Consider the following 25,350-nt stretch of genomic DNA (forward strand, 5'->3'; position numbering starts at 1 on the left):
ATTTTTTGAGGGCCGAAAATATTGACAGAAATGGTGACTTTAATTTAATTGTCATGTTTTATGAAATCACTCAATCAGTGTTTCAGCTGTGGAAAGATCAATAAAACAGCTTGTTAACAATATGTAACATTACATTAACCTCATGAAAAGCTATTGAATAACTATAAACTCGTTAGTTAGAAAAAAATAACTCTAGAGAGCAGCATTTTCCTAAATATGTATGCACAACATTATATTTTAACTTGACCTGTTGTCTTCATTATTTAATGTATGTTTGAATAAATGTCATGAAAACATTTTTTTATTACAGCCACCGTTTAAATGTGTATATTTAACAAAGACTTAAAGGGATAGTTCACCCAAAAATGAAAATTCTGTCATTAATTACTCATCCTCATGTTGTTCCAAACCCGTAAGACTTTCGTTCATCTTCGGAACACAAATTAAGATATTTTTTATGAAATCTGAGAGCAACTTTCAAGGCCCAGAAAGGTAGTAAAGACATTGTTAAAATAGTCCATGTAACTATAGTGGTTCAACCTTAATATTATGAAGTGACGAGAAAACTTTTTGTGTGCAAAACCCCCCAAAATAACGACATTATTCAACAATCAATGGAGGGAAAAAAGCTCTCAGATTTCATCAAAAATATCTTAATTTGTGTTCCTGAAGATGAACGAAAGTCTTACGGGTTTGGAACGACATGAGGGTGAGTAATTAATGACAGAATTTACATTTTTGGGTGAACTAACCCTTTAAAGGATTAATTCACTTCAGAATGAAAAGTTCCTGATCATTTATTCACCCCCATGTCATCCAAGATGTTCATGCCTTTCTTTCTTCAGTCGAAAAGAAATGAAGGTTTTTGAGGAAAACATTTCAGGATATTTCTCTATAAAGTGAACTTCAATGGGGTGCAACAGATTGAAGGTCCAAATTGCAGTTTAAAAGGGCTCTACATCAGCGGTTCCCAAACTTTTTTTCCTGCGCACCCCCTACTATGTCCCAACCGGGTTGGCGCACCCCCAATCTCCACTTCAAAAAATAACGCAACAAAGCTTTGTTTTATCGCCATATAAAGACTCATGTTTAATTATGCGCAAATAACCAGAACACGCATGACAATAACAACATCAACAAAGTTTCAATATAATGCAACAAAGCTACGCACAAGCTTCCACTTTTAAGAGGACGAGTGACAGACACAGGCTCAGTAACAGAAAGCACGGTTATTTTCAGCCGCGTAATTTAGTTTTATTTAAAAACGAAATATTTTGTAACATTACACATGTGACATGTTTTAAGGACCCTTTTGATAACTTTAATGCATCCTTACTGAAAAAAAAATTGACTAACCAACACATTTTTGAACGGCAGTGTACATTCAGTTGGTCATTATTGCAATATAAACACTATCAGACTAATCAACAAGTATCTCTTCATTTACCAGTCGAAGACGAAGCAACTTTCTGCTCTTATGTTTACTCCGTGCACTGTCAAGGGCTTCATCATATCTGTCGTGTACCGGTCTTTGCAGCATTTATTTTACCGCACATAGCCTGCATCGCGCGCTGTTGGCATCGAGCCTGGAGAAATGTAGCCACACTTTTGATCGACTTTTCCACATCTTTATGGTATTGTGTGTGTGTGCTCGCGTCTCATATGAGTATGTGCGTGGAGAGTTTGTGTGTGCGCGCGCGCGTTTCATATGAGTATGTGCATGGACAGTTTGTTTGTGCGTGCACGCGTTTCATATGAGTATGTGCGCGGAGAGTTCCGCGCGTCTCGTGTGTGTGTAGCGACTTTAGGTGTGTTGTTGGAGCCAGTATCAATGCATATGTATTTCGGGCTGTCACCAGGTGGGGGCAGTATGTGCACAGAGTGTTTTTAAACCGGTGTTTTACACGTAGAGTTAGTTGGGCTTGGTGGGGGAACGCATACAGTTTTTACCACACACAAAGTTGGATGTTTTAACGTCTCTCGAGTATGTTTAATGTTTGCATTTGATAAATAAAGAAACATAAAAGAAGAAATGGACTACAAGACTGTTGTTGTGCGTAAAAAGTGCGTTGTTTAACCAAGCCGTCGGCAGCTATAGGAGCTGCTGTAACAAGTGTAGTTGTGCATTTCATATGTATTTGTTTTATTAAAAACTAATAAATTATAGTTTTTTATTTAAAATAAAATGAAAAGGAATTTACAAAGAAATGTTTACTGTTCCTGTTTTTTTATTGTGTGGAAAAATCCCACTTAAAAAAAACAGACCGCCATTACATTTTTCCTCTCGCGCACCCCCTGGTGGTAGCTCGCGTACCCCTGGGGGTGCGCGTACCACACTTTGGGAATCCCTGCTCTACATGATCCCAGCCAAGGACTAATGGTCTTTATCTAGCCAAACGATCTGTCATTTTCCAAAATATAAAAATAATTATATACTTTTTTTTAACCACAAATGCTCATCTTGCACCAGCTCTGCGATTCGCCACACATTACGTAATCACGTTGGAAAGGTCACATCTTGGATGACATTGGGATGAGGAAATTATCAGGAAATTTTTATTCTGAAGTGAACTAATCCTTTGATATATCATTGACAAGTTGAAATAACTTTTCAATGATATATTAAGGGATTAGTTCACTTCAGAATAAAAATGATTATTGCTTATTGCATATTATTACTCTTATGTGCAATTTACAACTATTTTTTTATTTGGTGTTGATTGGTAAATACATTTGATTAAGTAATTGATCATTAAATAAACTTTAATTTCAGTGTTTGGCTAAAGGAAAACTTTTGGTGTTTCGATGAGCAATTAATTTTGGTGTATCACTATTTTTCATTTCTCTTAAGATAAATGGAAGGAATAAAGCTATTTAATTAGTATTGCACCCTGCCGCATATCTACAGACAGCCTCAAAATGTGCAGCTTTTTCTTTTTTCAAAGTATTTAGACTTATGATATTCATCTGGCTGAGATTAAAAAAAAAAATCCATGTCTTCCATTGAAACTGAGACCAGAATTTAACAATGTCTCACTTCAGTGAGCAACTAAAACACCCTAGCAACTACATTGCATTGCCCTGGCAACCATATGCAAACATCATAATCTATCTTCTAAATACTTTTGCATTGCATTTATTTTTCATCTCATCTATTTCCTGTTCGGCTTCATATCTCGTCTCTCTCTAAATGCTGCATGTCTATTTTTGACTTTCGTTTTCTAATATCTTTCCTCCCTGTCTGGTCCTTCCCAGAAAGACATTACATCAGCCTTAGTAAACAGGCTGTGATGGGGCGCTCACACAGCGCCCCCTGCTGGTCACAGACACTGAGTCTAGACCAGGGGTGGGCAAACTACGGCCCGCGGGCCACATGCGGCCCGTTAGGCTGTTTAATCCGGCCCGCCGAGTATTTAAAAAATTGTCTTAAGATCGCATTAATTTTGCCTTTTTTCTTGCAATACTTTGCGTTATATATATATATATATATTAGAGATGCACCGATTGATCGGCTGGTGACCGGAATTGGCCGATTTTCACGTGATCGGCCATGACCGGCGACCGGCCGGTCAGTCTGACATGTGCCGATTTTATGCCGGTCAAATGCACTCGGGCGCCGCATGATTAACCTTTTGAGCGGTACCGTCTCATATATGGTATTTTTATTTTTTATGTGCTCCTGCCCTGAGTAATGTTACGGTGCCACATTTAGGATGTTCAGTGACGTCGCATAACTGCCAGATTCAAACTGTGCTCTCGCGCGTTGGTTGGCGTGAGCCAGAGTCGGACGCGTTCAGCGCTGTCATATATCACAACTAAGCAGTGTTTTCAACCTCATAATGTTTATTTTAGGTTTCAGATATTTAAATACACATAAGCACGAGTAAAACAATACATTTGGAGTTTGTAAAATACACACTGATGTCTGTGGAAGCAGCAATAACAATCTATTCAAATATAATTTGCCGACATGTGTTATTCATATCAGACAAACATAGTGAAAGTAACTTAACTATAAAGTTTACTCTATTCTTCTCAGTTCACCAGCCACTTTCTTGCATTTATTTCGGGAGAAACTGATGAATTCACGTGCTGTAAATCCGACTGACATGACAACATTGCGGCGCCCATCTCATGTTATAGATCAAGATTATTTATAAAGGTTTTTAAACGACCAAACACACTCACTTACACGTATTTGAGAATCGGAATAACAGATAGGCTGATTGATGACATGGTAAGCAAGTTTGTGAATATTTTGAATAAAAAAAGGAAAAGCGGAATAAAAGCGACACATCTGTCATACAGTATTATTGTGGCTGCGGTGTATCGCGTGAGGCGTCGCTATGGAAACATTAAAGGGAACGTTCGCCTCGAATGAAAAAACTCACTCTGGGGGTGGGGGTGTCAGTTAGAATATTTTAAACTTACGCGTGAAAGGGTTAAAGAAAAGATCGAAAATAAATATTTGTGTGTGCTGTAAAGTGGTTAGAATTTTTTTTAATCGGAATCGGCTAAAATCGGTATCGGCAGGTCAAACTCAATGAAAAATCGGAAATCGGAATCGGCCTAGAAAATTGTAATCGGTGCATCTCTAATATATATATATATATATATATATATATATATATATATATATATATATATATATATATATATATATATATATATATATGTATATTGCGTTGCATATATTTGACAATCGGAATATCAGATATTGCATGCCATAGCTAACAAATGTAAAAAAGGAAAAATGACATAAAAGCAGATCATCATTCATTCAGCGCTGTTGTGGCTGCGTGCGTCACGTAACAAGCAATGACGCGTCACCATGGAAACCAAACAGACAGTGACTTAAGCGCACAGACTTGTTGCACGTTAATGTTTTTTCCTTTTTTGGAAACTCAATGAGAAAAAAAATGTTTGGTAACCGCTTGCACACCTTAGTTTTTCCTTTGATTTGTCTGCTATTTAGTTTCTTTGCTCCTCTGGATTTGTGAATGTATCCTGACTGATTCCGTTTACCGACCTTTATCGCCCGGCTTTCGACTACGCTCCCCTGTCTGCCATGTACAGAACCTGTGTTTTTTTTTTCATTAAATGTTCTGATCTCCCTTTGCCTTTTATGTTTTATTTTATTATTCTTAAAATAAATTTGTATATTCGTTTATTTCCACAAATGTATGACTTTTGGAAGTGCAAATTGCCATTCAGTTTTAATAAAGTTGAATTAACGTAACCTGTAATTTTTACTCTTCTAAGTGTACACTTGCAGATGTTTTGTTTCTAATTTACTGTTAGGCCATTAAATAATAATAAGGATAAACAATATTTAAAAAGTATAGGCTATAATTATCTAACATCTTTAAAACGTCAAAACATAACATGCTAAATGGGGGATATCTAACATAAAAAAATGTATTGTCAGAATGTCGTTGAATTTCGCACAGACATTGCCACAACGTTGTCTGTTTGCTCAGCCCGATCTTATGAAAGTGCGAATACCACGATTTGTATTTGTAGTGCATAATATGTTTTCGCGTGCATATGATATGCACTTTATGGCGTGTAATAGGCACGCACTCCACACCCCTAATCCTAACCAAGGGGTTTACAGTGTGTAGCATGCACGCAAAAAAAAAAAAAAAAAAAAAAAAAAATTTTGACATATAAATGACACGAGAAATAAAATTTGTGGTATAGATACGCACTTTCATGAGATCGTGCTTCATAATCTGCTACTGGGCCGGCCCTCTGTCAAATTTTTAAAACCCAGTGTGGCCCTTGAGCCAAAAAGTTTGCCCACCCCTGGTCTAGACGCTCACATCTCATGTATCAACTCTGATGTTATTTTCAGACAGGGCTGTCAGTACATTGGCTAAAAATACCCAAAGTAAACAGGACCTCAGTGCACAGTTCTTCACATATTCTTTATAAAACAAACAATTCCAGTTCTGATATCTGATTGGATGAGCTGTTTGAAGCAGTTTAATAGACAACACATGCATGCATCTCTGACATCATATCAATTGAATTCTACATGAATGATTTTACTATTAAACTTATTATCATGTACGTATTTTATAGCATAATGTTATAATGTTATTCCAGGTTAACCTTTTGAAGGAAAGGTCGTTCGTGCAACGATGCCTGTGTTAAATGTTTAATTAAGCGTCTCTTTCCTTTTGTGCTTGTGTGCATGATGTCATAAAGGAAGTAAGACAATGTAGCGACTCGCTCTGCCTCTCGGCCAATCACTGAGCTGTTGTCATGGAGCTAACAGCAGTAATTAGACTGTTGGCCTAATGGATGTTTAACGACTGTTTAATTACCACTGATGTTCCCGGGAGTGCCGGTTCAGAGCGCACGCCCACCCCACCCGCCGGGTCTCGTTATTTTACATGATTCAAGGGATTTTTCTTGCTCGTTTCGTTAAATGTGTTGAAATGTACTGTGGCACAGTGTTATTTTAGTGTCATATTTATAGTTTTTATTAATAGTTTGAATTAGTTTTTATTTTTGTATTTTAATTTTAGATAAAGTTTCAGTAATTTTGTCATTTTTATATAGTTTTTATTCATTTATTTCAGTTTTAGTTATTATAGTACAATAAGTTAAACTAAATGAAAATGAGAAATGCTTCCTTGGCAACTAGTTGAAATAAAATAATATTTTATTTCATTTCAATTCACGTTTATTTTATTTCAGGGAACAAAAATTATTTGTATTTTTATGGTTTTAGTTTTAGTTAACTCTAATATCAGTATAATTATAAAATAATTGTACTTATTAACAAATACATAATTGTAAATAATAATTAAATATGTGTTATTCTATTTCACTGTAAAATAACATATTTAATAAAAAGAACAAGTACAACTCTAAAATTACAATACTCATGTTTATTATTTCATCTCAATTTCTTTATTATTGCACTAAGCCATATTTAGATTTTATTTAGTTTAAACGTTCAGCCCTGACGAACAACAGTTTGAGCTATGCTAATATGTGAAGTATAGCCACTCACAATTGATGTCATTATGCACAGTGTTCTTAAAGGTACACAACAAAAACATAAACATAACAAAAACAGTCGGTTTAATCCAAAGTGTGATTGAGAGGGAAAATGGCCATGGATGTCTAAGTAACGACTGATTTTCTTCATGAAATCTCGACAAAATATAAATTGTATGTGAAATCTGGCCTATCAAGGCATATCAAATAACAATCTGACCCTGTTTTCTCTTTTCAGCCCAACCCCTCGAATAAACTGGCCATTATTCACATCCTCGGTCTGCTGTCCAATCTCTTCACCACGCTGGACATCACCAAACAGGAGGAGGAGTCAGGAGAGAACGCCCCGCCCATCAAATCAGCCCCGCCTCAGACCGGCCCCAACCCTGTAAGCACGCCTGCTCTCCACGGTCACGCCGCAGCATGTGTTTCCGTGTGTCAGAGGTGGACTATAGTGTGTGTGTGTGTGTGTGTTTTAGGTGGTGGTGGTGCTCCAGCAAGTCTTTGCACTGATACAGACGGTCCTCAGTAAATGGCTGAACGACTCGCAGGTTGTGGAGGTGAGATTCATCTCAAGCTCCTTATTCTGTATCACCTTCAGATTTGACCATGATTTTGACCACCTTCAGATTTTGCTCACTATGGAAGCTCTCTCTCTCTCTCTCTCTCTCTCTCTCTCTCTCTCTCTCTCTCTCTCTCTCTCTCTCTCTCTCTCTCTCTCTCTCTCTCTCTCTCTCTCTCTCTCTCTCTCTCTCTCTCTCTCTCTCTCTCTCTCTCTCTCTCTCTCTCTCTCTCTCTCTCTCTCTCTCTCACAGGCGGTGTGCGCCATCTTTGAGAAGTCTGTGAAAACTCTCCTGCACGATTTTGCCCCCATGGTGTCTCAGTTGAGTGCGATGTTGGGGCAGATGTACAGTACCATACCACAGGCGTCTGCACTGGACTTAACCCGCCAGGTACACCACACACACAATGACAAAAGAGTGTTTATACAGGCAGTAATGTTAGGGTTCCTGCGGGTCCTTAAAAGTTCAGTTTGATCAAATTTAACAGTCTAAAATATCTTACACGGCAAAAGAAAGTTAAATATAATTTTAAGAGATCTTAAATTCTGGGTTGTAAAAACAGGAATCACAACTACGCGACAAATAATGTCTGGGCCGTCATGCAAGCCAAAATTCTGGGGGGGCACAATCTGAGACGTTGCAATTGTTTTCTGACGGGTGATATGGATCATGTTAGGATGGGTCAGGGGTTTTCTCCCCCTGAAAATTTTTAAATTCTGGCTGCTAAACATACCATTTCAATGCAGTTTGGGAGGGACAGAAATACCTTAACGGAGCTAGCAGCAACCCTCCTCTATCTGAGGACTAAGTTAAAGTATCTATTTTGTAAGTTTATGTAAAAGACAGGTTGATGAAAGAACTGTAAGCTCAAATTCAAAAGCTTTTGAAGTCTACTTCATTAAAGCATGTTTACACACACACTTACTGTACACTTAGGCCTACTACACACACATGATTTTAAAAACAGTACCATTGCAGTTTTTATGTTATGATTTTAAATTGGTATGTGACCTAAGAATGATATTACATTAAAGGTACATAAAGGTGCTGAGGTCTGACTTTGTGGTGCTCTGAAATTAAGTTATTTTAATATTAATATGTGATGAAGGACTTTGAAAGAAGTTTGACAGATTTCAGTGCTGAATAAGGTTAACACTACGTTACTATGGCTTTGTATGGCAGTAATGTAAGCCAACTAGTTTACGGTAACGTTACACTGACACAACTTAAGTTAATGCTCTGAATTCGTATAGCTAATATCAAATCCATAACTTTTTGATCAAGTTAAAATTTCCAGGTCAACCACAAATAATCCCACTACCTTTTAATATCATCCGATAACTAATTCAATGCCGATTTGTTGCTTTGCCCACTTACCTCTTCAAGACCATCTGTAAAACATTGCCAGCTCAACGTGCGAGACGAGTGAGATGCTTGAACATACACAGCAAAGATTCTAGAGCGCTTACGATATACACAGACACCATATTAGGAAAAAGGGGCGGGCTGGTGCTGACCGATTTATTACACATCCATCCAGATGAAAACATTTGAGTCGTTATAGGCTCTGGTGTATTATGGAGCATAATAGGAATAAAGTTGTGACAAAAAAATTATCAGGGAGGAAAAATCTGAGGGGGCACGTGCCCCCTCACTTTGAATGGGCATGACGCCACTGAATAATGTGATTATTAAAACTTCAAAACAATGCTGTGTTCTGGGATAAATGCGTTCGTTGTATGTGTGTAGATACATATTGATGGTATTTTGACTAGCTGAAAATTCATGAAGTGCTTATAAATGTGTAACGGAGTCAAAACATCGTCTGTAATCCCTCCGTCACACACTCAAACGAAGATCTGCTGCGAGGAGACGTGGTTCTGATGCCTGTACTGAACTATGATGGACAACATCACGACTATGATGAGTAAAAACAGGCATGCTTGAGCTTTCTGTCCTTTTTAGGGTCGCATCATGTTCCTGTTTTTGGTTCGTTTACATGTCTTTGGTCCGTGTTGCATTCATATTTCAGTCGAACCGCACCAGAGTTTGTTTGAAAGTGGACCTAGACCCATCGTTTCAGCGTCTCGGCCCGCTTGTTCATGCACCAGGGTTCAGATGGCACTGTTCACACTTATTCAAATGAACCGCACTAACAGAGCAATCGCACCAGGGTTCATTTTAATCCAACTAAATATGCCAAGTGTGAACACACCCTAACTCTCTGGGTTTTGTAAAGCTTTTTATGTGCCGTCATCGTGTAATGTCAGTCACTAGGGCACAAGGCAATAGGCTTCACGAATGGACCAATGAGCAAACACTGTGTGCAGGAAGTGCTCATGGGAGTTGTAGTGTCACATTGCAATTAGTTTATAATTTCAGATGCCTTTTGAGAAGACTACAATTAAATATACTGCATATATTTAAAATTCAACCTCCTAAAGTGGCTAGTGGGGAGTGACTGTGTTGTGTCATGTAATGTCAAGCCCTGGGTGTATTGTAATATGTTGAAGATATTTGTTAGATTTGCATATTTTAGGCCCCTCATCTTTTTGAATGAGCAGCTGGAAGTAGTAAAGCATAGGCATGCCAAACCAAGATTTTGGTTGTTTTTTGGGGGTTGTATATTATTAAAAGTCTCATATTATGGATATGGGATATTATTGGTATACTATTTTGATTACATAATTAACTGTATCTAGCATTTAATTCAACTTGAACTCTTCTAGAGCTTCTCTCTATGCCACTGTGTCACAGGAAAGAAAGATTATTTAACACATTCATATAAATTTTACCAGTATTGGTGCAATAATCTTATTGCCTTTCTGTAAACATAATATTACCGAATCTGCAAAATCCAATATCGATCGCCGTCTAAATATGTATGTAATAATATATTAGTGCATAAACCAATTTCAATGCAAATGTAGATATTAAATAAAACATCTTATTCATTTAGTATTTTAGAGTATTACATTTTTAGAGTATTTTATCATGTTTTGCCGTTGAATGTGTGCTTCTCTAAGGATCTGATATACATGATTTATTTTGAGATTGTATGGACATATGGCACTTGTGCAGGTCTTAAAAAGTCTCAAACATGATTTTTAAAAACTCTGCAGAAACCTACATGTCTTCCTTTGTGGAGTTTCACTTGATTCTTTTTGTTTTCTTGCAGATGGTCCATATATTTGCCAGTGAAACGAATCATTTCCCCCCAATCAAAGCGCTGTTTGAACTGGTGACTTCTGTTACTCTGAACATCTTCCAGCAAGGTAGGCATGCTGGGAACAACCAGCTGCAGAGGGTGAAGGAAATCATGTGGTTTTGATGTCTTTACAGTCACTTCTTCCTGTTGTTTGCATGTATGTTTTTTTAAACCCGCGCACACAGAAACGGAGTTCAGAAATGAGCATGTTTTTGAAACCGTTCTTGTTTTCTGAAAAGGTGTGGTGACTTTTGATCCTGTTATTCCGTTTGAGATTTTTACCCAATGAGTTTCTCACACACACGCTCAATTCAAGGGCGTTTTCACACTAGAGTTTCTGATCTGGATCCGAATGCATTCAGTCCTGTTTACACCTGGTATTAATAGACATTTCTTGTGATCTGATTGATTGACAGGTGAGTAGGCGGTTCTTCACTGTTATCTGGGATGCATCAGAATGCATTGTGCAATGTGGTGTCAATTATTAATAACCATAACACAGTTAAGCCCCTGTTTGCACCTGTTTCTTTCACTCACCACTTGTAGTTGGATCACCTGAGACGGATCTTAATACCAAATGTAAATGGGGTCTTTTTGACGTCAAAGCCGCTTTCCGAATCTCTTTTCAAGACCATTTGAAAATCCGCTGCTTGCCGTACTCTGTCCATGTGGCATCATACACTTAAGCTTTCATTGAAATGATCTTGTCTGCAGAAATTTGATTATATTATTAATCATGTTCTCATTTGAGAAATTTCTTTTTTACATTTCATCAGAATTATTGCACTTTCATGTGAGCAGACATTAAGAGAACATCAAATCACATGCAGGATTTATGTTAACGTTTTATTATTAAAACAACAAAACATAAATTCCTATTCACTCAAAAACATATATTTAGGCCTAAATTTAAGATTTATGTGTTTGAATTGCATGTAAACTTTCCATTTGTTTGGATTGTGTAAATAATCCAATAATAATTTTATGGTATATTCATTCAGTGTTCATGAACAAGATTCAAAACACCAACTCGTTTTAGGAATGACACATAATGACAATTTCATTTTTGATGGTATTGAACTCTGGATCAACCAATGATAAGAAGTGTGAAAACAGCCTAAAATTGTCCAGCATGACTCCCTACTTTACACACACGCACACACACAGTTGTTATTTGCATGTGCCCTCTAGCGCACTAACCACGCTTGCATCCATCACTTCCTGTTTGTCACTCTCCACGTTCTTCTGTTTTAACCACATTGTTTCCAAATCAGCAGAAATGTGAGATAACACTCTTATCCCGCTCAGGTGACTTGGCCGAGAGGATCTGCCGTGGCCTGTGTGTTTGTTTGTTGTTTGTTTTCTGTGAAGGGGCGGGGTTTGGTGGGCTGGGCGGGGTCTGGGTTTGTGGGGGCGGGGTCTTGTTTGGAGTTTGGGAACAGCAAAGGGAGGGAAGTTTGGGACTGACTGCTACCTTGCTCTTTCGGGGTGGCCGTGGGAACCAAGCACTCACCAGCCGCGGCGGGCTAGTCGGGTGTATGAATTGAATTTACAGACAATGAAAACAAATAAAACACACACTAAAAAGAAAGAAAGAAACACAAGTGTCATCACAGTAACAGGTGCCTCCTGGGTTCCCACTCCAAACCCACTGTTTCTTTTGTTTTTTAGGTTTCTTTACTTTCTCTCGTTACTTCTTTTTGTTTTCCTTCTTTGTTTCTCCCCCTCAGAACGGACTCATTGATCTGTCTTTTTCTTTTTCCTCTTTTGTTTTATCGCAACTGCCTTCAAGTCGTTCATGTTCCCTCCTCTTTCTCTGCCCTATTTCTCTCACACGTGCGATTATTTCCGTCCAGTTGACTTTTCCTTTCCACATGACTGTTCGATCTGTTTTGTTGCTGTTTGTATATATTCTTATTATTATTATTATTTCTTAAGTTTCATCTTTATTATATTTTAGGGCCCAGGGATCATCCTGATATTGTTGATTCATTTATGCAACTCCAAGCTCAGGTGTGTTTTTGGTTTCTTATTTCATTCACTTTGGGTTTCTCTCTTCTCTTTCACTGTCTCTTTCTTTCTCACTTTCTCTTCCTTTCCGTCCTGTGTCACGGTCTTTTCAGACCCTTGTTTTGCTCGGGCTCTGGAATTGACCTGAGGGGTTTTCCTATTGGATGATTGACAGCTCTCTCGTCCAATAGTCAGACAGAACTACAGAACCTCTGATCTGTGCACTTCTCATTCGATCCAAAATCCTGCTCCTTGTAGCTGTATATTAAATGTCTCAACTTGGCTGTGATTGTGTTGCATCTCGCCACAATGTTTTTTTTTACAGTGTAGGTGGATTAATATATTTAGAATTATTTTTATTTTTTTAGATTCTGTACTATTTATAGGCCACTAATAAAATAAGTAAATAATAAAGATCTTCCTCTGTGCAATGGCTTTATATCAATATAAAAGTATATTTTTTTGAGTGTCATCCACAAAAAATGGTAAATTCCAATAATTATATAATTATACTTTTTTTTCTCGCTTCCTTTAAAAATGGAACTGAACGTTAACATGTTTTTAAATGTATATTTTAATAAAAAATAAAAATTATATATATTGTATATATATTATGTATATTTTAATATGCATATATATGTATGTGTATATAATATATATGTGTATATATATATATACATATACATATATACATACATGTGTGTATATATTTATATATATATACATATACATATATATACATACATGTGTGTGTGTATATATATATATATATATATAAATAAATATATATACATATATGTATATATATATATATATATATATATACATATATACGTATATACGTATATATGTATATATATACATATATGTATATATGTATATATATATATATATATATATATATATATATATATATATTACAATTTAAAATGATTTTTTTCTATTTAAATATATTTTATATATTAATGTAATATAAATATATATTATTACATTTCATTTTATGTTGAAATTGAAAATGGTTGCACTGCTTAATATTTTTGTGTGGAAACCATGATAAATTCTTTCATGATCATTTGATGAATAGAACAGCTTTTATAAAAAAGAACAGCTTTTATAAAAAAATATATATATTTTGTAACATTATAAATGTATTTACTGTCACTTGATCAATTTAATGCATCCTTGCTGAATCAAAAAGTATTAATTTCTTTGTATTTCTTTGAATAAAATCATGTAGATCATGTCAGTTGAAACAGTTGAAAGAGTCCCTCTACCCCCTTCCAGTGTCATTCCAGCCCTTAAACCGATGAAAGCCTAAATGAATTCATCTCAATTAATTGAATCAAATGAATTGGCTCCCTCATTTATGTATTTGGTCCTCATGAAGTTCTCATGAGGTTTTCCCTCTCTCGGTTTCTCTCTCTGTGTCTTTCTCAAATATCCTCTCATCCTCAATGAGTTTCTTAATGCATCAGTTGTCTTTATCGTACATGTTATTTAGATTTCTGTTGCATTCAGTCCAACTGAGCAGAGAAAGTAGTGATTGAACAGATGTGAACAAAACAAGTGAAAAACGCTAAAGAGAGAAAAAAATCATCATACCTTTAGTTTCTATTAAATTTCAGTATTTTAGTTTTTTTGCTGTTGATTTCTTACTTACCTGATCTGTTTGCATTAAATATGTACGTTTGGTTGATTTTCTAGAGCTAGACAGATATAGGGAGTGAGTGATGGGGATGGGGGGGTGGGCACATGAGTGGCACATGAGTGATTGACAGGGTTCCAGGGGCGGGGTTTGAGTCATGTGCTCTGTTCATTGGCTCTGTCTGATTCGTAGGCCCTCAAACGGAAGCCCGATTTATTCTTATCAGAGAGTCTTGACGTGAAAGCCGTGTTCCACTGTGGTAAGTCTGTTTCAAATGTAGAAAACACTGATGGATCTTCTTCTTTGGTGTGTGTGAACGTCTGAGCCTCTGAAATGTTTAATACAGAGTAATTTCTCTAATGCCGCTGTGTTTTGGCCGTAGGAGTGCTGTCACTGAAATTCCCAGAAGCCCCAACAGTCAAATCTACCTGTCTTTTCTTTGTAAGTCAGAAGTTGTCGTAGCAATCTGAAGGCCTATTCGCACCAAGAGCATAGGAATACACTGCTGGTCAAAAGTTTGGAATCATTTATTTGATGAAAAATAGTAATATTGTGAAATATTACAAAAACACTTTTCTATTGTAATACATTTAAAAATGTAATGTATTCCTGTGATCAAAGCTGTATTTTCAGCATCATTACTCCAGTCTTCAGTGTCACATGATCCTTCAGAAATCATTATAATATGATGATTTGCTGCTTTTATTAATAATGATTGTTATTATCAATGTTTTCTGATTATTCTGAATATTTTTGTGGAAACCATGATTTTTTTTCATAATGCTTTGTTGAATAGAAATTTAAAAAGAACAGCATTAATTTTAAATGGAAAACTTTTGTAACATTTTAAATGTCTTTTACTGTCACTTTTGATCAATTTAATGCATCCTTGCTGAATAAAAGTGCACATATATATATATATATATATATATATATATATATATATATATATATATATATATATATATATATATATATATATATATATATATGAAGCAGCACAATGTTTTCAACATTGATAATAATGATAAATGTTTCTTGAGCAGCAAATCATCATATTAGAATGATTTCTGAAGGATCATGTGACACTGAAGACTGATGCTAAAAATTCAGCTTCGCTCACAGGAATAAATTACATATTACGAAATATTCAAACAGAAAACAATTATTTGAAATTGTATTTAAACATTAAAAGTATATTATTATTCCAAACTTTTGACCAGTAATATATATTGTTTTGATTGAACGGCAAGATGCTCTGTGTGTATTGACCTTTAGTTTCCTCCAGTGAAATATACCATCATAAATGTTAGCTGTGCGCAGTGTTGAATTGTTCCTTTATTTGCGTTGACTGCAGACTGAGCTAATACCGCACTGCGCTGACGTTCCTCCTGTGGGTCGGGTCGTACAGGAAAACGGTAAACTCCTCCTATTGGCTGTACTGGAGGTGAGCGCACAACTTTTCACCAGAGGTTCACGATATATGAAGGTTACTGTAAAATGATCCTGTAAAGAAAAACGCACAAGAGTCTGATATGATCTGGGTTTTTTTGGCAGGCCATCGGTGGTCAGTCGTCCCGCAGTCTGATGGACCAGTTTGCAGAGGTGCTCTTCTGTCTGAACAAGCATTGCTTTGCTCTGCTGACGGTGTGGCTCAAAGAAGCTCTGCGCTCGCCAGGCTTCCCGTCCTCGCGTGTCTCTGATGAGCAGAAAGACACGTTCAGTCAACAAGTGCTCAGGTGAGATGAGTTCAAGTGTGGAGGGCAAATAGTATGGGTATATAACATACATTAGACTTCATTAGTTGTTCGCGGTCAAAACTCTGTGGTGTAGACAGTTTGACGTCGTGATATTAATACATTCAGCCAGGTTTATTAAAGCCAACCAACCCCGTGACGTCACACTTTAGAATACTGCACACAATGGCAGCGCCCTGGCAGCAAAAGATATAACGGTTTTTCTTTTTTTTCTTTTATATGTTTACATTTGTCATGTTTCTTATATAATTGTTGATTAAAGAGGAAATCCATCTTGTAAATCATGTAAACTTGATTGACTGCTTCATTTCCCCTTTAAGCACATAAAAAATTATTTTGCACGAAACTTAAACTTATGTTCATGTTTTCTTTAAAATGATGTTTTCTTTGGTTTTATTACTCTGTACTTTGTGCTCTCTTGCATTTTCTGCTCATAATTAATTTTTTTGTACGCTTGTGCTGTTTTTCTCTTCGCTCTTCTTTCCATGTTCTGCGCTTGCTCTTCCAAATGTTGCAGTTCAAGTTTCATGTAAATTAGGGCGGGCTTAAGCGTCACTATTGGTCCACTAGTTCTAGATTGACAGCTCCTCCTCTAGCCAATCAATCGAAGAGGGGAGTTGAAGTCACAAATGCGACTCATGCTGCTGATGTTCACTCGTACAGGAGAAGATAACCATCAGCTCAGCTGGCAAAAATCTCTCCGTGCCTGCAACTCCACCTGTTACCGGTATACGTCTACCTGGCGATCCGTTATCATTAAATTCGTCATCCTAACGACGACCTAACACAGTTGTGCCAGTCTGACGATCCATCATATCCACCTTTAATGCCCTTACTTCTGGAACAATATATTTTTACATGTGTTTTTTTAATTTTTGATTCAAGCTTATTATTTTTTGATACATGGCCGGATATTGATCGCATAAAAAAACATTCTGGTATACAAGCAAAATGATACACACTCCTTTAAAATGTTTGCTTGAAAATTAATTTAAATTCAACATGCCCCAATGCTACATTTTTCTACATGTCATAATCATTTGTTAACAAACGAGTATTCATTACTTCAATGAGCTCATTGTTTCTGCCTTATTTATTACATTGTTTAAATTAATAAATTTTTAGCTAACTGTGATTTTGTATATGTACATTTCTGAAATGCATAACTTAGACAGTTTCCTCTGATAACAGATCACTCTAAATTGCAATGTGGACTCATGCACTTTCTGTAAAGCTGCTTTGAAACGATGTGTATTGTGAAAAGCGCTATACAAATAAATGTGAATTGAATTGAATTCAAAGATGTTTAAGGTCGGTAAGATCTTTAAATGTTTTTTAAAAGAAGTCTTCATGCGCACATCCTCAGAAAACCCAGTATCGTCATCTGAGAATTAATTAATTCATTTATTTTCTTCATATCCTCTCAGGGAGCGAGTGAACAAGCGGCGAGTGAAGGACATCGTGAAGGAGTTCACCCTGGTGTGCCGTGGTCTTCACGGAACCGAGTACGCCGCAGATTACTGAGACACGGTGCGAGGAAACCCAAAATGTACAATTCCCAGAAGCCCTCACTGCGACATGAATGATACTGACAGTCTGAGAGTCGGGATCATCCTCCAACTCGCCCTTCTCGCTCTCTCTCTCTCTCTTTCAACCACTCTCCCATTGGATTTTGGGGTCTCCGTAGGGCGATCCGAACAGTCGACATCTCCGCTCCCCGCATCTCACGGCATGTTCGCTGGAAACCGTTCTTTGATTCCCCCACGTTCGATCTTCCGTGGCTCTTGGGCTGTTTTCCTTGTGATAATTTGCATCCGTTTGAACTAAGAAATAGTGTTAGGTAAATGTTTTTTATTTTTTATTTTGGAGAAATAAAAAGCATATATATATATATATATATACACACACACACACATATATATATTAATATATATATATATAAATGCACATAATAATCTAGTGAACCGTGGGGTGACGAGTCCGTGTGCTGCTAACAGAGAGAGGGACCAATACAGACTTGTTTTTTCTCTGTGGCTTTATATCTATCCTCTATATCTGTCTGTCTAACCCCTCACACTCAATTCTGCCAAAATGTTGTGGACGTTTTTTAATAAAATGATGATTGTTTTTGATATATATATATATATATATATATATATATATATATATATATATATATAATAAGGTCAGCAGCATATTTGGGGACTAGTAAAGACTGGGTGTTACACGACGAGAAAGAGAGATCCGGAAAGATGATAGTTCACTCAAAAAATGTACTTATTTACCCACCTTAAAGGGGTGGTTCGGGATTTTTGACATCGGACCTCATTTTTAAGTCAGCCTGGTTGTTATTCATCAGTGGAGACATTTTTTTAAAAAAATTATCCAGTCCTTATATTTGGATAGTTAGCCGATGCTAGGCTAGCGCGAGTCAAGGGTAGATGTTAGCCAGCCATTAAAAACCGTTTTACCCACTCCACAGTGCACCAAACGCAAATCAATTATAACACTAGACTATCGATGCAAATGTACGTTGAGAGAATAATGTTAGAAATCAAACTTACCTTTCATCACATTGCATTAGTTATAATTTGTTCCCTGTAATCATAAGCCTTGTCTACAGCAGCAGCGGAGTGATATTGATTACCTATAGGCAACCGAGTGAGCCGGTACACACATGTACTACACACACTGTAGTGCGCTTCTTTTCTGTGTTTACTTTTTGCCGCATTACTAACTGGAGCAAAGTAAAATTCCGCAGCTGCTGAGAAACTAGTTCCTTTGGGATCATTGAGATGAAAGGTAAGTTTGATTTCTAACATTATTCTCTTCGATAGTCTAGTGTTATAATTGATTTGCGTTTGGTGCACTGTGGAGTGGGTAAAACGGTTTTTAATGGCTGGCTAACGTCTACCCTTGACTCGCGCTAGCCTAGCATCGGCTAACTATCCAAATATAAGGACTGGATAATTTTTTTTAAAAAATGTCTCCACTGATGAATAACAACCAGGCTGACTTAAAAATGAGGTCCGATGTCAAAAATCCCGAACCACCCCTTTAATGTTGTTCCAAACTAGTATGATTTCTTTCTTTAAAAATTCTCCTTTTGTGTTTGATTGAAGAAATAAAGTCAAACAGGTTTGAAATGACACAATGGTGCATAAATTATGATTATTTGAGTGAACTGTCCCTTTACATTTGGTTGGTACATGCACACAAATGGAGTGCACTCAAGTAATTTAACAGGTACTGCTTGTCTCTCTCTCTCGTTCTCGTTTCGCCCGGCTGCTGCTTGCCGACATGTAGCATGTGTGTTGCGTTACATACGGGCCCAGAATGTGTCATAATCAGTGGATGAGGGCTGATTGTTCTATCGTGTTCGTTTACTAGTGAGTCACAGAGTGAGAACAAAGGGAGAGACAGAGGAGTCAAATGTACATTAGTTTTTTTTGTACCTTGTTTTAATTTATTAAATACATCTGAGATGGCAGCACTGGGTTCTGTGGTCTGTGTGTGTGAGTGAAGGTGTGAATGCTCATCACAAGAAGACAAAACCAAACCATAGGCTCTTCAGGTGAGTTCGTTTTTATATATTTTTACCTCAGTGAATATTTATTTTTTGAAAGGTGGTTATTTTTGAAAGTCAGTTGCTGTATGGACTCAAACCTTAAAAAAAAGAAAAAAAGATTTACACCATTATTAATGTGGTGTTTTAATGTGCTTTAAGACAAACCATGTGCAAATTCACAAGTCAACACCATTGCGGAGTATTTTCTCCTTAAAACTGCAGTGAACCAAAAACACAGTTTGAAATCTCTGGTGTTTCTGACGTCACAAACTACCTTTTAACCAATCACGTCAACGTGCCAGCGGGCTTTTGCATATCATTAACAGCGAACTAGCAGGGAAGTCTGGAGAGATGCCAGGTTATCACGGTATAATTTTCTGTTGATGTGAAAAATCGTGTAGATTTAGCAATATAGCGTGTGTGTATGATGTATATTAAGATGTTATGATGAACTATATGCCTTTCTCCACGTTCTGAGTTGTTCAAAGCGTTTCTGATGATTGTTAAAAGGCAGACTGTATGGAAGCTTGTTTCCGCCACAAAATCAAAAAAATAAAAGATAATTGCGACTTTTTATCTCACAATTGCGAGTTTACATCTCGCAATTCTGACTTTATTTCTCAGAATTGCGAGATATAAAGTCAGAATTGCGTGAAATAAAGTCAGAATTCTGAGATATAAAGTCAGAATTGCGTGATATAAAGTCAGAATTCTGAGATATAAAGTCAGAATTGCGAGATATAAAGTCGCAATTGCGTCTTATAAAGTCAGAATTCTGACTTTTTTTCTCGCAATTGCGACTTTATATCATGCAATTCTGACTTTATATCTCAGAATTCTGACTTTATAACACATAATTGCGAGTTTATATCTCAGAATTCTGACTTTATAACACGCAATTGTGACTTTAAAACACGCAATTCTGACTTTATATCTCGCAATTCTGAGAAATAAAGTCAGAATTGCGAGATGTAAACTCGCAATTGTGAGATAAAAAGTCGCAATTATCTTCTTTTTTTTTTTTTTTTTTTTGTGGCGGAAACAAGCTTCCATAAGACTGAGATGGCGAACGGAAAAATATTTTTTTGTAGCATTAGCAATACATTATTAGCTGTCTAATAATGCTAAGTGTCCGATGTTTGATATGATTGGTGACACAGTTTAATTGTTGCATTAAGGTTGAAACTAATTGTTACTTGGACATAACTTTTAAGGATTTAGTAAGCTGCACATAGTCAAGCAAAAGGCTAATCATATTAATTACCATTATGTGTCCAACGCTGTAAAGAGCGATACCATTGTGCAGCGTTTACCTGAGTTGGCGTGAATGGAGGCGGGACAAGAGCATATTCATGAATCGGTAAATGAAGCAAGGGTGTAGAGTTGCATTCAATCTATTTCAAGCCATGAAGATTTTTTTCAAAGGAAAAAACGTTTAAATGTCATTTTGGTGATCAAAGATGAGTTTTAATGGTATTACAGGGGGACTTTAACAAATGTTGATCTTTTATGACAACATGCCCCAATACAGACTAAATGGGATACACAGTGCACTATTGGAACTTAAATTTAAACGAAATTATAGGCTTTTCTGCTAAACAAGCCATTCTAGAAACAACCATTTAAACCAAACCTACCTACCTGTACAAAATGGCAGTGAAGTAAATGCGCTGTCGCTAAACTGATGACTGCTGTTTTTATTTGATGACAGGGAGTTGAGGGCACTTCACACCGCTACGATAAAGATGTATTGTTTTAAATATTGTTGTAAATGTAGGCTAATAGAATATCAGGGTCCACACCACAACTATGACGATAACTGCATATAATAATAATATTATGATGACGTGCGCATATAATAAAAAACTGAATGTGATCGTCCTCTGGTGTGGAAGCTGAGATCGTGTTGTGAATGAATAGGCCTTTACTGCAATTCTTCATATTGACCAACAGATGTCTCTACAGTTTTGGGGAAATATCAAGAGATTTTCATGATAAGGACCATAAACAGATCTGCTTTATTTACTTTACATGACCTTGCGATCTTCAAAGGCATCAACTTGGAAAAAAAAAAAAAAAGAAAAAGTGCTGCCATTTCCAGTTTAATAAGGTGACTTCAGACATTCTATCAAACATGCATTATTTAAGTGTTAAACTGCATTGTTTCGGTAAGATAACATAATATATGCCTATTTAAAAATATAGGTGGAGATATTATTATTATGTAGGCTATGGAAAATTAGTTTGCATATAAAACGTGATTCACCTGTATGTGTCCGGTTTGTGATGCACTGGGTTTAATCTAACTAGTTGATTAGTTTTGATTTCTTTTCATTATTATTATTTTATATAAATACTTTGTTTATATCAACTTTAATACTACAGTATAATGCATTACTTTGAAAGGGAAAACTCAGTGGTGAAGGAGACATATGCAAAATGATTTACAAATGGCATCCGCTTTGTAAAATGACCTTCATAAGTTGGTAACACTTTATCAAAAAGGTCCAGAGAAGCTCAACACTCAGACTGTGAAGCACAGCGGTGGATCAGTGATGGTTTGAGCTGTAATATCATGATATTCCCGACTGTGTTTGATGGACTTGTCACTGCCAAGAACTACAGAACCGTTCTGGAGGACCGTGTGCTTCTAATGCTTCAAACATTGTATACTCTGAAGGAGCTGTCGTGTTTCAGCATGATAATACACCAATACACACAGAAAGACTGGTGACAGAATGGTGTGATGAACATGAAAGTGAAGTTGAACATCTCACATGACCTGCACACTCACCAGATCTACAAATGTTTGAGTCAGAAAACGCTTTCCTCCTCCAGCATCTCATAGTGACCCGGACACTGTTCTGGAAGAGGAACGGCTCAGACTCCCTCTGGACGCTGTGAAGGACTTGTATCTGTCATTCCCAAGATGAATCGATGCTCTACTGGCCACAATAGGAGGCTGTACAACATTAATAAATGATTGTGGTCTAAAAGCAGGTGTTTCAGTGTCCAACCCCTGTAGGTCGTAGGTTAATTTCCTCGCCTCGCTTATTTGTGCGTAATTTGGTATTTATTATGTGTTTGCAATCATTTATCAGTGTGTAAGGTATACATTTTTACAGTGCATTAATACAGTGACCTATGACACCATTAAAGACAGTATAAAGCTTGATTCACCTGTCCGGTTTGTGATGCACTGGATGGGTTTAATCTAATTAGTTGATTAGTTTTGATTTCTTTTAATTATTTTGCTGCTGTTGTTATTATTATTTTATATAAATACTATATATATACAGTATATATATATATATATACTACAGTATTTTGACAATAATGCTGATGAATTTTCCTTGAATTGAACTGAATCTTTAGCAGTGAGCATAAATTCAGGGACTTTGGGACCAGGGGGAATTCTGCCTCTCTCCCTCTCTCCCTCTCTCTCTCTCTCTCTCTCTCTCTCTCAGGTCTTCTTCCTCAGACTCTCTCCTGTGTCTCCAGACTGAAGTCATGGAATCAGACATCTCTTCATGTCCTGCAGTCTGATCCTCTCAGGAATCATCGGATCTGATGGGACATTTAAGGATGTTTTTCCCTGATGTCTCATATTCACTGCTGTTGTTGGGAATCTCGTGTCTGACTGGCTTCACTAAGACTTCGCAGGAGTTCTCAGGTATCACCATCATCACGCACCATCACCATCCTACAATAAGTGTGCGTATTTACACTTTATGATAAGGACTATGTTTATTATCCCTTTAAATTTGAATAAATTCACACGCGTTTAGTCGAAAATCTCAGGGTTGTGTTTTGAAAACTTTCCAGCTTTATTTCTTTCGTTTCATGCATTTTTGAGATGTCGATTACTTCATCCTCGTGTAAATAAGTGAAACAGTGTAATTTAAATTCTTTCGCGGGAACTTCCGTGACCCACGCGATCAAAGAGAACCTGCACGTGCGCGCGCGCGCTCATAGGGTTACACTGTTACATGTCATCTTAATATACAGTTCATACGTCTTTATTGTAAATTGTAGATTTTATAATTTAATCGAATTTTTTTTTATAAATTTGAGTTATCGAGTTGGAATTTGAGTGAAGAGTTGAAATGATGAACATGAATTTAAAAAGTCTATTGAGCACCATTGTATTTTATCATCTACTACAGCGATCCTGTGTGAGATAAATACATGAAGCATTGATTTCACGAACTCTGTTGTTCATGTTTAGACTGTTAAGTGTCTTTTAAAGTGTTATGAAGGTTTGATGAAGACACACAAACAGTTTACCTGAGGTTTATGAAGGTTGTGTGTTTGGCTTGTGAAGAAATAAAGGACACAGATGTGAACTGATCAGAAACAGCTGTGATGGGGCAGATCTCAGTGTGTGGTGGGATTCTGTTTTTAATAGAATTGTGTTTGCATTTACTCAAATGTACACAGCTTTGCTTCGGATTAACATCAGAGTATCACACCTGAACTTTCGTTAGTCAGGTTTATTTGTATAGTACTTTACATAACACGAACTGATTCAAAGCAGCTCTAGAAGACAGAAGCATTAATGGGTGAATTACACGAAGAACTAAGATCATGTCTGGGTATTAAAATATTCAAAATATATAAAAAATATTTGAAAATATTTTTTTTCACATTACAGTAATTATGCTGCAATGCTAAAATAGGCTTCTTTATATATGAAGCCTCTTTTTACACTGCAACATTATTGCTGAAATGAGAACAAAAATATTTAAAATGTATAAGTCATGGTAATATTTGTTGTGTTTTAATTGCCTTTCATTTCTGCTGATTTAGATTAAAAAAGGTAAATATTTTTTTTTTCATTCATAATAAAGTAACGGGACTTATCAGTGAGAAAAATGAGAATTACAGGCTATAGGCTTCTTCTGTTGAAGTGAAATATAATTGTTTTGAAATATGACCAGGACGTGTTTTTGTGGGATTCTGCAACAGTCGAGCTGTCCTGTCAAAGAACAGGCGCTCAGCAGAATATCATTGGTTAGTTGTGGCTCTGTTGGGTCACACAGGACCGGTCCTGTGACTCTGACTCTGAAAGACTCTCACACACTCTGGAATGTTCGTTTGATTGACAGGTGCTTGAAAAGGGTGACAGAAGTTGTTGATGGAGACAGAGCTTCTGTTGCCGAGCAACAGGCCTGTACATCTGTCCTACAGGAACCTCATGCCTTTGTGTGTGTGTGTATGCTGTGTTTCATCTTAGTTAATTAGCTTCACACACACACTTAGATTCATTGTGTGTTCACTACACAGTGAAAGTAGGCATAAAGCTGTGGGCGGGGCTTATTGAGGCGCTGAATGGGACGTGGGGCTGTTAAAAGGTCAGGAGGTCAACTGAGGTCAAACCGTTTGATGATCCCAATACACCGTCAAGACTGTGGTACTGTCATTCATGTGCTTCAGTCGCAAAGCCCTTATGAGATGACATTTAAAGGTGCACTTAGCAAAGGATTTTTGATAAACGCGTTTAAAATGAGATGAAGACTCAAGAAAAGTTCTTTTATTCTTCATAAAAGCATATTTTCAAGTGAAATCGTGCATTGAGCAGGAAA

The 25,350-nt window shown here is 36.7% G+C and overlaps 2 protein-coding genes across 2 annotated transcripts in view; both read left to right on the forward strand.

Annotated features, from left to right (window-relative positions):
* Positions 1–19,687, forward strand: part of ipo13b (importin 13b) — a 50,219-nt gene extending 30,532 nt beyond the window's left edge. Inside the window, exons 12-21 of the mRNA XM_081379085.1 lie at positions 7,253–7,402; positions 7,494–7,574; positions 7,830–7,967; positions 10,756–10,852; positions 12,746–12,798; positions 14,633–14,699; positions 14,823–14,881; positions 15,798–15,887; positions 15,998–16,179; positions 17,625–19,687. Of these exons, the coding sequence (XP_081235211.1) occupies positions 7,253–7,402; positions 7,494–7,574; positions 7,830–7,967; positions 10,756–10,852; positions 12,746–12,798; positions 14,633–14,699; positions 14,823–14,881; positions 15,798–15,887; positions 15,998–16,179; positions 17,625–17,721 (1,014 nt within the window). The 3' untranslated portion in view covers positions 17,722–19,687. The remainder of the gene's footprint in view (positions 1–7,252; positions 7,403–7,493; positions 7,575–7,829; positions 7,968–10,755; positions 10,853–12,745; positions 12,799–14,632; positions 14,700–14,822; positions 14,882–15,797; positions 15,888–15,997; positions 16,180–17,624) is intronic.
* Positions 19,688–23,267: 3,580 nt separating this feature from the next.
* eva1aa (eva-1 homolog A, regulator of programmed cell death a) overlaps positions 23,268–25,350 on the forward strand; it is a gene marked incomplete at its 3' end in the record, with an annotated part of 26,213 nt that continues 24,130 nt past the window's right edge. Inside the window, exon 1 of the mRNA XM_081378123.1 lies at positions 23,268–23,438. Coding sequence (XP_081234249.1) covers positions 23,336–23,438 — 103 coding nt within the window. The 5' untranslated portion in view covers positions 23,268–23,335. The remainder of the gene's footprint in view (positions 23,439–25,350) is intronic.

Source organism: Scardinius erythrophthalmus, assembly GCF_964197995.2.
Source record: "Scardinius erythrophthalmus genome assembly, chromosome: 11".
Classification (NCBI taxonomy): domain Eukaryota; kingdom Metazoa; phylum Chordata; class Actinopteri; order Cypriniformes; family Leuciscidae; genus Scardinius; species Scardinius erythrophthalmus.